Source organism: Salmo salar, chromosome ssa04, assembly GCF_905237065.1.
Source record: "Salmo salar chromosome ssa04, Ssal_v3.1, whole genome shotgun sequence".
Lineage (NCBI taxonomy): Eukaryota > Metazoa > Chordata > Actinopteri > Salmoniformes > Salmonidae > Salmo > Salmo salar.
In genome coordinates, this window is record NC_059445.1 from 30,922,699 (window position 1) to 30,936,386 (window position 13,688).

The 13,688-nt window shown below is 43.3% G+C and overlaps 1 protein-coding gene across 5 annotated transcripts in view; it reads left to right on the forward strand.

The window, feature by feature from the left end:
• The window catches only part of LOC106602826 (stromal interaction molecule 1), a 105,773-nt gene that overhangs the window by 34,973 nt on the left and 57,112 nt on the right, over positions 1 to 13,688 (forward strand). For all 5 annotated transcript variants that reach the window (XM_014195730.2, XM_045716807.1, XM_045716808.1 and 2 more), the window contains 3 exons: positions 9,841 to 9,971; positions 11,239 to 11,353; positions 11,844 to 11,955. In XM_014195730.2, the coding sequence (XP_014051205.2) occupies positions 9,841 to 9,971; positions 11,239 to 11,353; positions 11,844 to 11,955 (358 nt within the window). The remainder of the gene's footprint in view (positions 1 to 9,840; positions 9,972 to 11,238; positions 11,354 to 11,843; positions 11,956 to 13,688) is intronic.

The window sequence follows — 13,688 nt, forward strand, 5'->3', positions numbered from 1 at the left end:
ATGCCGTATCGACAGCGTCTCCTCCGCGCTAGGCTGTCCTCTTCCACCCTAACTTTGAAAAAACTGAGGGTACCGGTAAAACATACAGTGCATTAACCCTCCACCATAGAAAATAAAAATTGAAAGAAAGACCAAGGAGAGAATCAAGAAAATAAGTTAGGACAGAGCCCTCCAAACCAAACACTCAAACTCCAAAAAACTCCCAGCATGCACTGTGTGAGAGAGAGAATCTGAAGTCAAATGTCTACTGTTTGCTGATGATCTGGTGCTTCTGTCACCAACCAAGGAGGGCCTACAGCAGAACCTAGATCTTCTGCACAGATTCTGCCAGACCTGGGCCCTGACAGTACATCTCAGTAAGACCAAAATAATGGTGTTCCAAAAAAGGTCCAGTCGCCAGAACCACAAATACAAATATCATCTAGATACCATTGCCCTAGAGCACACAAAAACAATGCATACCTTGGCCTAAACATCAGCGCCACAGGTAACTTCCACAAAGCTGTGAACGATCTGAGTGACAAGGCAAGAAGGGCCTTCTATGCCATCAAAAGGAACATAAAATTCGACGTACCAAGGATCTGGCTAAAAATATTGCCCATTGCACAACCCATTGCCCTTTATGGTTGTGAGGTCTGGGGTCCGCTGACCAACCAAGAATTCACAAAATGGCACAAACACCAAATTGAGACTGCATGCAGAATTCTGCAAAATTACCCTCTATGTATCAGCATAAAACACCAAATAATGCATGCAGAGCAGAATTAGGCCGATACCCGCTAATTATCAAAATCCAGTAAAGCGATTCCCAAACCTTACATATGAAAGCCATTACCTACAGGGAGATGAACCTGGAGAAAAGTCCCCTAAGCAAGCTGGTCCTGGGGCTCTGTTCACAAACACAAACAGACCCCACAGAGCCCCAGGACAGCAACACAATTAGACCCAACCAAATCACGAGAAAACAAAAAGATAATTACTTGACACATTGGAAAGAATCAACAAAAAAACTGAGCAAACTGCTATTTGGCCCTAAACAGAGAGTACACAGTGGCAGAATACCTGACCACTGTGTCTGACCCAAACTTAAGGAAAGCTTTGACTATGTACAGACTCAGTGAGCATAGCCTTGCTATTGAGAAAGGCCGCAGTAGGCAGACCTGGCTCTCAAGAGAAGACAGGCTATGTGCACACTGCCCACAAAATGAGGTGGAAACTGAGCTGCACTTCCTAACCTCCTGCCAAATGTATGACCATATTAGAAACACATATTTCCCTCAGATTACACAGACCCACAAAGAATTCGAAAACAAACCCGATTTTGATAAACTCCAATATCTACTGGGTGAAATACCACAATGTGCCGTCACAGCAGCAAGATTTGTGACCTGTTGCAACAAGAAAAGGGCAACCAGTGAAGAACAAATACTTATTTTCCCTTTTGTACTTTAACCATTTGCACATCGTTACAACACTCTATATATACAGTTGAAGTCGGAAGTTTACATACACTTAGGTTGGAGTCATTAAAACTCATTTTTCAACCACTCCACAAATGTCTTGTTAACAAACTATAGTTTTGGCAAGTCGGTTAGGACATCTACTTTGTGCATGACACAAGTCATTTTTCCAACAATTGTTTACAGACAGATTATTTCACTTATAATTCACTGTATCACAATTCCAGTGGGTCAGAAGTTTACATACACAAAGTTGACTATGCCTTTAAACAGCTTGGAAAATTCCATGATGTCATGGCTTTAGAAGCTTCTAATAGGCTCATTTACATAATTTGAGTCAATTGGAGGTGTACCTGTGAATGTTTTTCAAGCTCTACCTTCAAACTCAGTGACTCTTTGCTTGACATCATGGGAAAATCAAAAGAAATCAGCCAAGACCTCAGAAAATAAACTGTAGACCTCCACAAGTCTGCTTCATCCTTGGGAGCAATTTCCAAACGCCTGAAGGTACCACGTTCATCTGTACAAACAATAGTACGCAAGTATAAACACCATGGGACCACGCAGCCGTCTTACCGCTCTGGAAGGAGACGCGTTCTGTCTCCTAGAGATGAACGTACTTTGGTGCAAAACGTGCAAATCGATCCCAGATCAACAGCAAATGACCTTGTGAAGATGCTGGAGAAAACAGGTACAAAGTATCTATATCCGCAGTAAAACGAGTCCTATATCGACATAACCTGAAAGACCTGAAAGGCCGCTCAGCAAGGAAGAAGCCACTGCTCCAAAACCGGCATAAAAAATCCAGACTACGGTTTGCAACTGCACATGAGGACAAAGATCGTACTTTTTGGAGAAATGTCTTCTTGTCTGATGAAACAAAAATATAACTATTTGGCCATAATGACCATCATTGTGTTTGGAGGAAAAAGGGGGAGGCTTGCAAGCCGAAGAACACCATCCCAACTGTGAAGCCCGGGGGTGGCAGCATCATGTTGTGGGGGTGCTTTGCTGCAGGAGGGACTGGTGCACTTCACAAAATAGATGGCATCATGAGGTTGGAAAAGTATGTGGATATATTGAAGCAACATCTCAAGACATCAGTCAGGAAGTTAATTGACCTTCATTGACCTGGCCAAGGCTTTCGACTCTGTCAATCAGCACATCCTCATCAGCAGACTCAATAGCCTTGGTTTCTCAAATGATTGCCTCGCCTGGTTCACCAACTACTTCTCTGATAGAGTTCAATGTGTCAAATCAGATGGCCTGTTGTCCGGGCCTCTGGTAGTCTCTATGGGGGTGCCACAGGGTTCAATTCTTGGGCCAACTCTTTTCTCTGTATACATCAATGATGTCGCTCTTGATGCTGGTGAGTCTCTGATCCACCTCTACGCAGACGACACCATTCTGTAATCTTCTGGCCCTTCTTTGGACACTGTGTTAACAACCCTCCAGACGAGCTTCAATGCCATACATCTCTCCTTCCATGGCCTCCAACTGCTCTTAAATACTAGTAAAACTAAATCCATGCTCTTCAACCGATCACTGCCCGTACCTGCCCGCCCGTCCAGCATCACTTCTCTGGACGGTTCTTTCTTAGAATATGTGGACAACTACAAATACCTAGGTGTCTGGTTGGACTGTAATCTCTCCTTCCAGACTCACATCAAACATCTCCAATCCAAAGTTAAATCTAGAATTGGCTTCCTATTTCGCAACAAAGCATCCTTCACTCATGCTGCCAAACGTACCCTCGTAAAACTGACTATCCTACCGATCCTCGACTTCGGTGATGTCATTTACAAAATAGCCTCCAATACCCTACTCAATAAACTGGGTGCAGTCTATCACAGTGCCATCCGTTTTGTTACCAAAGCCCCATATACTACCCACAACTGTGACCTGTACGCTCTCGTTGGCTGGTCCTCGCTTCATACTCGTCGCCAAACCCACTGGCTCCAGGTCATCTACAAGACCCTGCTAGGTAAAGTCCCCCCTTATCTCAGCTCACTGGTCACCATAGCAGCACCCACCTGTAGCACGCGCTCCAGCAGGTATATCTCTCTGGTCACCCCCAAAGCCAATTCCTCCTTTAGCCGTCTCTCCTTCCAGTTCTCTGCTGCCAATGACTGGAACGAACTACAAAAATCTCTGAAACTGGAAACACTTATCTCCCTCACTAGCTTTAAGTACCAGCTGTCAGAGCAACTCACAGATCACTGCACCTGTACATAGACCATCTATAATTTATCCCAAACAACTACCTCTATTGTATTTATTTATTTTGCTCCTTTGCACCCCATTATTTCTATTTCTACTTTGCACTTTCTTCCACTACAAATATACCATTCCAGTGTTTTACTTGCTATATTGTATTTACTTTGCCACCGTGGCCTTTTTTGCCTTTACCTCCCTTATCTCACCTCATTTGCTCACATTGTATATAGACTTATTATTCTACTGTATTATTGACTGTATGTTTGTTTTACTCCATGTGTAACTCTGTGTTGTTGTATGTGTCGAACTGCTTTGCTTTATCTTGGCCAGGTCGCAATTGTAAATGAGAACTTGTTCTCAACTTGCCTACCTGGTTAAATAAAGGTGAAAAAAAAAGAAGCTTGGTCCCAAATGGGTCTTCCAAATGGACAATGGCCCCAAGCATACTTCCAAAGTTGTGGCAAAATGGCATAAGGACAACAAAGTCAAAGTATTGGAGTGGCCATCACAAAGCCCTGACCTCAATCCTATTGAAAATATGTGGGCAGAAATGAAAAGGCGTGTGTGAGCAAGGAGGCCTACAAACCTGTCTCAGTTACACCAGCTCTGTCAGGAGGAATGGGCCACAATTCTCCCAACTTATTGTGGGAAGCTTGTGGAAGGCTACCCGAAAGGTTTGACCCAAGTTAAACAATTTAAAGGCAATGCTACCAAATACTAATTGAGTGTATGTAAACTTCTGACCCACTGGGAATGCGATGAAAGAAATAAGAGCTGAAATAAATAATTCTCTCTGCTTTTATTATGACATTTCACATTCTTAAAATAAAGTGGTGATCCTAACTGACCTAAGACAGCAGATTTTTACTTGGATTAAATGTCAGGAATTGTGAAAAACTGAGTTTAAATGTATTTGGCTAAGGTGTATGTAAACTTCCGACTTCAACTGTACATAATATGACATTTGTAATGTCTTTATTATTTTGGAACTTCTGTGAGTGTATTGTTTACTGTTCATTTTTATAGTTTATTTCACTTTTGTATATTATCTACTTCACTTGCTTTGGCAATCTTAACATGTGTTTCCCATGCCAATAAAGCCCACTGAATTGGAGGGAGGGAGAGAGAGATATGACCTGTCTATACAGAACGCTGTATAAATCCTCATGGCTCCAGTTCTCTGTCAGACTCCTCAGATCTCTTTACACACACACAACAGGAGAACAGTGTGTGTGTAATTCTGGGAAGGCACAATTCATTTAGGAAAATCATTTAACTGATCTCTGTCCTTCTCCCTTTCCTCTCATGCTCTCTCTCTCTCTCTCTCTCTTCATTTGGAAAGGAATGCACTGTGGCCTCTCGCTAACATCCACTTGTTTTCTCTTTTCATTCCAGAAGGAATGCTACTCCTCTTTCTTCCACCTCCTTTCTCTGCTCCCTCACTGTATCTAGTGTATGGTGTCACGTGTGTGTTTCATGGATTGCAGTAGGGGGAAATCCATATTGCATATTTGGGTATTATTCAACCAAATTTGGTTGGTCCGGACCAGACCAAATCTGAACCAATTATAGACATCGATGTTTCACAAGTTTGCACATCAATGTACAGCACAGTAGAGCTCAGTAGAGTACAGAACAGTAGACTATAGTGGAGTAGAGTTCAGAACAGTAGAATATAGTGGAGTAGAGTTCAGAACAGTTCTGTATAGTCAACCCTAGTGTGCTCTACAGTGTACTGTACTTAACTTTACACGACTCTATTCTACTCTACTGAATTATACTCTACTTGTTTTTGCTCTACTGTACTGTAATGTACTGAACTATACTTTACTTTGCTTTACTGTACTGTGCTGTACTCTGTGCTCTACTGTACTGTAATGTACTGAACTATACTTTGCTTTACTGTACTGTGCTGTACTCTGTGCTCTACTGTAATGTACTGTACTCTACTGTGCTCTACTGTACTGTAATGTACTAAACTATACTCTACTTTGCTTTACTGTACTGTGCTGTACTCTGTGCTCTACTGTAATGTACTTTACTCTACTGTGCTGTACTGTACTGTAATGTACTGAACTCTACTTGGCTTTACTGTACTGTGCTGTGCTCTACTGTAATGTACTGTCAATTGCAGAAATTCCGTTACAGATTCTTTCAGGAATTCTGTTCATTTTATTTATCACTTAATAATTCATCAAAATAATCTGTAAGTAATTAATAGGCCTGCTTTTACTTGTTACTTCTGTGAACTTTCATTGTCTTCAAGATATGTGGGTTTTTGGTAACATAATTTCAAGGCATAAGGCAAGGTTTCTTAAACTTACAGAAGGCAGAATAATTTCTCCAAAACTAAGTAAAAGTGTTGGTGTTAGTTGGCAGGGTCTTTACTTCAGCATTATTGTGTTTTAAAGCATGTCTAATTCCTGTTGACTTTTTCTGGTAGATGTTTCATAAGACCCCTTTTCCATTTGTTTAACAAGATATCAAAGCCTTTACTTATTCAACATTTTTGGGATGGAAAATGATTGAAAAAATTCCATATGCCTTCATTTCTCAAAAATGTCATTTGACACACAATTTGACATGCTCCTATGAACTTCACATGTTGGTGCTCATGGGTCCTTTTACATGGAAATAACCTAGGCTATATAGCTAGAATGGTTTTGGCTGTGTGAGTGTGCAGAGATGTTTCTAGGATTTGAGGACATTTGTGGCTTAGCCCAAAGCCCAATGGGGAACCCTAGTAGGCGGGTCCAGGGGTCTCCACCAGAAGAAAGAACATTTAATTTCTACAGCTAAGTGCATCAATCTGGTGCACTTTGAGATGAACATTGACAGATTAAATCTACTAAGAATGCACTTTTTTATTTTGTTTAAATACAAGAATACACTCATGTCAATTCTCTTAAAAAGCCAATAGATTATAAATACAATACAAGACATTCCAGTAACTTGCCCCTTCCCAACTGCCACAGCAGACACTGCCAGTTTTCAGTTACAGTAGCTACTGTGGGTGTCTCTACTTTGGAACAAATAGGCCTACAACTACAGTGTACTGCCAAAACCCCCATACCACTCAACAACTTCAAACATGGACTTTGACCTGTCCAATGAGCCAAGCAGGATAAAGAATCCCACAGTTAGCAACATCTCTCACGCTCACACACACGGAAAGGGGGATACCTGGTCAGTTGTACAACTGAATGTCTTCAACTGAAATGTGTTTTCTGCATTTAAGCCAAACACTCTGAATCAGAGAGGTGCAGGGGGCTGCCTTAATCGACATCCACATCTTCGGCACCTGGGGAACAGTGGGTTAACTGTCTTGTTCAGGGGCAGAACTACAGATTTTTACCTTGTCAGCTCGGGGATTCGATCCAGCAACCTTTCCGTTACTGGCCCAACGCTCTAACGCACTAGGCTACCTGCTGTCCCACAACATACACTGAGTGTACAAAACATTAAGGACACCTTCCTACTATTGAGTTGCACTCCCCCCCCCTTTTGCCCTCACAACAGCCTAAATTCGTTGGGGCATGGACTCTGCAAGGTGTCGAAAGCGTTACACAGGGATGCTGGCCCATGTTGACTCCAATGCTTCCCACAGTTGTATCAAGTTGGCTGGATATCCTTTGGGTGGTGGACCATTCTTGATACACACGGGAAACTATTGAGTGTGAAAAACTCACCAGTGTTGCAGTTCTTGACACAAACCGGTGCGCCTGGCACCTACTACCATACCCTGTTCAAACTTACTTAAATATTTTGTCTTGCCCATGTACCCTCTGATTGGCACATATGCACAATCAATGTCTCAATTGTCTCAAGGCTTAAAAATCCTTCTTTTACCTGTCTCTTCCCCTTCATCAACACTGATTGAAGTGGATTTAATAACTGACATCAATAGGGGGATCATAGCTTTCACCTGGATTCACCTGGTCAATCTGTCATGGAAAGAGCAGGTGTCCTCAATGTTTTCTGCAATCAGTGTACATTTCAGTAAAATAAAATAACATGCTTATAATTGTTGTCAGACTCACAGCTGCGTACAATGACTTGCATGCTGTGTACAATGAAAGCAGGCCTGTCTGTAAGTGACATTGAACCCACAACGTTTTGGTCCCAAGGCAGACAGTTGAAAGTGGTTGTCATATGTTCACCAACGGAGGGTTAGATAACATTCTGTAGCATCAATTAGCATAGAATAGTGTCACATAGCATCACATTGGATCACATAACATACAGTGCATTCGGAAAGTATTCAGACCTCTTGACTTTTTCCACATTTTGTTACGTTACAGCCTTATTGTAAAATTGATTAATTTTTTTAAATCCTCAGCAATCTACACACAGTGCTCCATAATGACTAAACAAAAAAAGTATTTAGATATTTTAGAAAAGTATTCAGACCCTTTGCTATTAGACTCAAAATTGAGCTCAGGTGTATCCTGTTTCCATGATCCTTGAGATATTTTTACAACTTGATTGGAGTCCACCTGTGCTAAATTGATTGAATGGACATGATTTGAAAAGGCACACACCAGTCTATATAAGGTTCCACAGTTGACAGTGCATGTCAGAGCAAAAGCCAAGGCATGAGGTCGAAGGAATTGTCCGTAGAGCTCTGAGACAGGATTGTGTCGAGGCACAGATCTGGGGAAGGTCCCCAAGAACACAGTGGCCTCCATCATTCTTAATGACTCTTCCTAAGCTGGCCGCCCCGCCACACTTAGCAATCAGGGTAGAAGGGCCTTGGTCAGGGAGGTGACCAATAACCCAATGGTCACTCTGACAGAGCTCTAGAGTTCCTCTGTGGAAATGGGAGAACCTTCCAGAAGGATAACCATCTCTGCGGCACTCCAACAATCAGGCCTTTATGGTAGAGTGGCCAGACAGAAGCCACTCCTCAGTAAAAGGTGCATGACAGCCCGCTTGGAGTTTGCCAAAAGGCACATAAAGACTCTCAGACCATGAGAAACAAGATTCTCTGGTCTGATGATACCAAGATTGAACTCTTTGGACTGAATTCTAACCATCACCTGGAGGAAACTTGGCACCATCCCTACGGTGAAGCACGGTGGTGGCAGCATCATGCTGTAGGGATGTTTTTCAGCGGCAGGGACTGGGAGACTAGTCAGGATCGAGGGAAAGATGAATGGAGCAAAGTACAAAGAGATCCTTGATGAAAACCTGCTCCAGAGCGCTCAGGACCTCAGACTGGGGCATAAGTTCACCTTCCAACAGAACAACGACCCAAAGCATACAGCCAAGACGCGCAGGAGTGGCTTTGGGACAAGTCTCTAAATGTCCTTGAGTGGCCCAGCCAGAGCCCAGACTTGAACCCGATCTAAAATCTTTGGAGAGACCTGAAAATAGCTGTGCAGTGACACTCCCCATCCAACCTGACAGAGCTTGACAGGATCTGCAGAGAAGAATGCGAGAAACTCCCAAATACAGGTGTGCCAAGCTTGTAGAGTCATACCCAAGAAGACTTGAGGTTGTAATCGCTGCCAAAGGTGCTTCGCTGTTTTTGCTTTGTCATTATGGGGTATTGTGTGTATTTTGATTAGGGGGAAAAACTATTGAATCAATTTTAGAATAAGGCTGTAACGTAACAAAATGTGGAAAAAGTCAAGAGGTCTGAGTACTTTCTGAATGCACTGTATACTGTAAGTATCACATCACTGTACTCATTTTCCCAATGAGGACTGTGTGTGGTTCCTAGTCTATTAAGACCAGTTTATTTTATAGTTAGATCATGAGGTCTAACCCCGTAGCCCTGCACATTCACTTGGCCAATACTACACGCACGCATGCATTGTGTGCACACACATTCACACACGCACGCACACACACACACACACTTCTAAATGCGTAGTAATTTCTTCCCTCTGTCAGTTCCCATGAAGGCCACTTTGTTGGCTGTGTTGATGGATAGGTTGAAATTTGCCTAGTGTAAACAGATACTGTTTGCCTCTCTAACTTTCTCACTCTTTCTCTCTCTCATTCTTTCTCCTCCCTCCCTCTCTCACTTTCTCTCTCTCCCAATGGGCTCTCTCTCTCTCCCTCCCTCTCTCACTTTCTCTCTCGCTCTCTCTCTCTCTCTGCCCCTTCTCTCTCTCTCTCTCTCTCTCTCTCTCTCCCTCTCTCCCTCTCTCCATAGAACTGTGTATGATAGATGTGATTCTGTGCCAGGATGAGAATGCGTTGCTGAGTTTCGAGGCGATCCGTAGCATCCACAAACTGATGGATGATGATGCGGATGGAACCGTGGACATGAGCGAGACAGACGGGGTGAGATACATGCACACAACAATGCACACACACACACACTGTACTCTCTCTGAAGGTCAGGGCCACATTGAAGCTCAAGGCTGTTTTATCTGGAGGTGTCAGTTTCCTGGACACCATATGAGATGTAAACCAGCACTAGGGCAGGGAATTGCCAGGGGCCTCACGATATGATATATCCACAATACGTAGGTGCCAATATGATATGTATTGTGATTCTCATGATTCTATATGTATTGTGATTCTCATGATTCTATATGTATTGTGATTGTCATGATTCTATATGTATTGTGATTTGATACTGCGATTTTATTGCAATTTGATGTTCCAAACATATTGCTCACTATACGCTGTGTGTACAAAACATTAAAAACACATGCTCTTTCCATGACAGAGACTGACCAGGTGAATCATGGCATGGTAGTAGGTACCAGGCGCACCAGTTTGTGTCAAGAACTGCAACACTTCTGGGTTTTTCACACTCAACAGTTTCCTGTGTGTATCAAAAATGGTCCACCACCCAAAGGACATCCAGCCAACTTGACACAACAATGGGAAGCTTTGTTTCAACATGAGGCCAGCATCCCTGTGGAATGCTTTCGACACCTTGTGGTCCATGTCACGACAAATTGAGGCTGTTCTGAGGGCAAACTCAATATTAGGAAGGTGTTCTTAATGTTTTGTACACTCAGTTTCTGCTGCAGAAAGACAACAGAAAGCATGAGAAGTGAGTTTTGATCAGTCAGGGAAATAAAAGTGCTCAAAACAGGTTGGCTCACTATTTAAAAAGAAGATGAAGAAGAAGCTATAGGATTACATTTTTTAATTTAATTGACAGTTGGAATCAAAGTATCGATATAATATCGGCCAAAATAATACTACGATATGTAACTAGCGATCCCCCCCTCCCAAACTAACCAGCACCCCCACCACCTCACCCCTGCCCCCACATCCCGACCCTGACCTCCCTGTCCTTGTGTGTCCCTCCAAACCCTCTGGCAGCGCTCAGAACAGCTGTCGTAATCCTGTGTGTTTGTGTGTGTGTCTGTGTGTTTCTCGTGTGTGTGTGTGTGTTTCTGTGTGTCTGTTTGTGTGGCTGACACATAGCTTAGCCCAGCACGCGCAACACCAGCCTCATAATATTTATTACTGTTACAGTTTACTACTATAGTGTAGTATAGTAGTATACCCATTTATTGTACCGCTGTGCCTCATACAGTAGAAATATGTATTTATGGTATGTAATTAAAACATTTTCACTCTCTGTTAGTTCCTGAGGGAGGATCTGAAGTACCATGACCCCAAAGGGAAACACAACAGTTTCCATGGAGCAGACCTGCTCATCAGTGTAGAGGACATGTGGAACGTATGGAGGGCCTCGGACGGTATGGAGGGAATGAAGGAGGGAGGGGGGTATCTGGGAGGGAGCGAGGGGTGAAGGGACTAAGATGGGATTGTGGAGGAGGGAGGATAAGCCTGAGATCATTCACACTGTCATAAATCCAGGTGTTTCTGGTTTGTCCATTGGGACAGCCAGTCCTCCAATGGGCTGTTTTGTGTTAGTCAGTGAGTGTGCAGTGCAGCTGTTTGTGTTAGAGCAGATTAGCATGATAGATACAGAGAGTATATACAAGGTTGCGTCCCAAATTGCACTCTATTCTCTATTTAATGCACTACTTTTGACCAGGGCCCATGGGGCTCTGTTCAAAAGTAGGGCACTATATAGGGAACAGGGTGCCATTTGGGAGAAAGCCAGAGATCAGCCAGTGCTCTTACTCAATTAATCTTTCTCTGTGTGTGTGTGTGTGTGTGTGTGTGTGTGTGTGTGTGTGTGTGTGTGTGTGTGTGTGTGTGTGTGTGTGTGTGTGTGTGTAGTGTACAACTGGACAGTGGAGGAGGTGGAGGACTGGCTCATACACTATGTGGAGCTCCCTCCGTATGTGGACATCTTCAAGAAGCACAATCTGGACGGAAGGGCCTTACCCAGGTAACACACACGCCTCATATAGACACACGGGTCGTTCTTGAATTGCGGGGGCCTTTGCGTCCCTTTGCAACCATGAAAAACACTTTTCAATTACAAACAGTTGTTACACACTGACTTGTATTCATGGATGCCAAGGGAAGCCAGGCTTCCCCCAAAAGTTTACCAATAAAAAAACGTTAATTAATTAATCTTTCGTCTCTCTGTGTTTCATCATTTTCCTTCAATTCGTAAGAGGCTGAATGTATCTCACAGGAGAAAACATCAGAGCGAGCGAAACAGCACCCCCCTGTCTCTCTATGTGTAGGCCATCTATCTGATTCAGTCTGGTCCAAACAAGTATGACATTGTTGCCGCCTGTAGCATTGAAGGCAAGGGAAGCCAGCGAGCATCTGGCCTCCCTTGACAAAAAAAGTATAAAATAGCGTTGAGCTAAACTGAGCGAGCTCAACTGTGAATGGTCCTGGTGCACCAAAAGAAAGTGTAAAGGGAAGCCAGCTTGGATTTGGTGTCACTCCTATCAAGTCCCATTGAGAGCATACGTCATTGACAGAAAAACTTTAATTCTTGTATCTCGTAATGTTGTTATCTTCGGGTGCATAGCCAGCTAGCTAAAATTGGTCCTTTCCTAAATTAGCCATGGATGGAAATAGGGATTTGGACTTGTGGTTTTACTTAATTCTCCGTACTGGCAAATGATTATAACGGCGATTCGAATCCAACCGTTAATTCATACATTGTTGTGCCCCTGGCCTGAGAGGATGGAAGTTCAATATGTAGCTCGATGTAGAACGCTAATGTCAACTAGCTAACGTTGCCCCTGAATGGCAGTTAGACTAGCGAGCAAGCATTTTAGCCAGTTAGACCAAGGACAACAAAAAATAAAAGCGTGTACTGTATGACAATGATAGACCGTTTCGTCAACATGAAAGAGAGGAGGATGGCATTGGCGTTTCTCTTCAAGTAGGGTGAGTCAACATGTTTTTCTACTTGCAAGAACGCGCACGCACACACCCAGAAATCAGAACCATGTACGGCCATATCAAATCAAATTGTATTTGTCACATGCGCCGAATACAACAGGTGTAGACCTTACAGTGAAATGCTTACTTCAAAGCCCTTAACCAACAATGCCGTTTTACGAAAAATACCCCCACATTTCTTTTATAAAAGTAACAAATAATTAAAGAGCAATGCAAGTAGGCAATACAAGTAGTCTGGGTAGCCATTTGATTAGATGTTCAGTAGACTTATGGCTTGGGGGTAGAAGCTGTGTATAAACTTCTTGGACCTAGACTTGGCGCTCTCGGTACTGTTTGCCGAGCGGTCGCAGAATGAACAGTTTATGACTAGGGCTAGTATAGAGGTCCTGGATGGCAGGAAGCTTGGCCCCAGTGATGTCCTGGGCCGTAAACACTACCCTCTGTAGTGCCTTGCGGTTGGAGGCCGACCAATTGCCATTCCAGGCAGTGATGCAACCAGCCAGGATGCTCTCAAGGTGCAGTTGTAGAACTTTTTGAGGATCTGAGGATCTTTTCAGTCTCCTGAGGGGGAATAGGTTTTGTCATGCCCTCTTCATGACTGTCTTGGTGTGCTTGGACCATGATAGTTTGTTGGTGATGTGGACACCAAGGAACTTGAATCTCTCAACTTGCTTCACTGCAGCCCCGTCAATGAGAATGGGGACGTGCTCGGCCATCCTTTTCCTGTAGTCCACAATCATCTCCTTTGTCTTG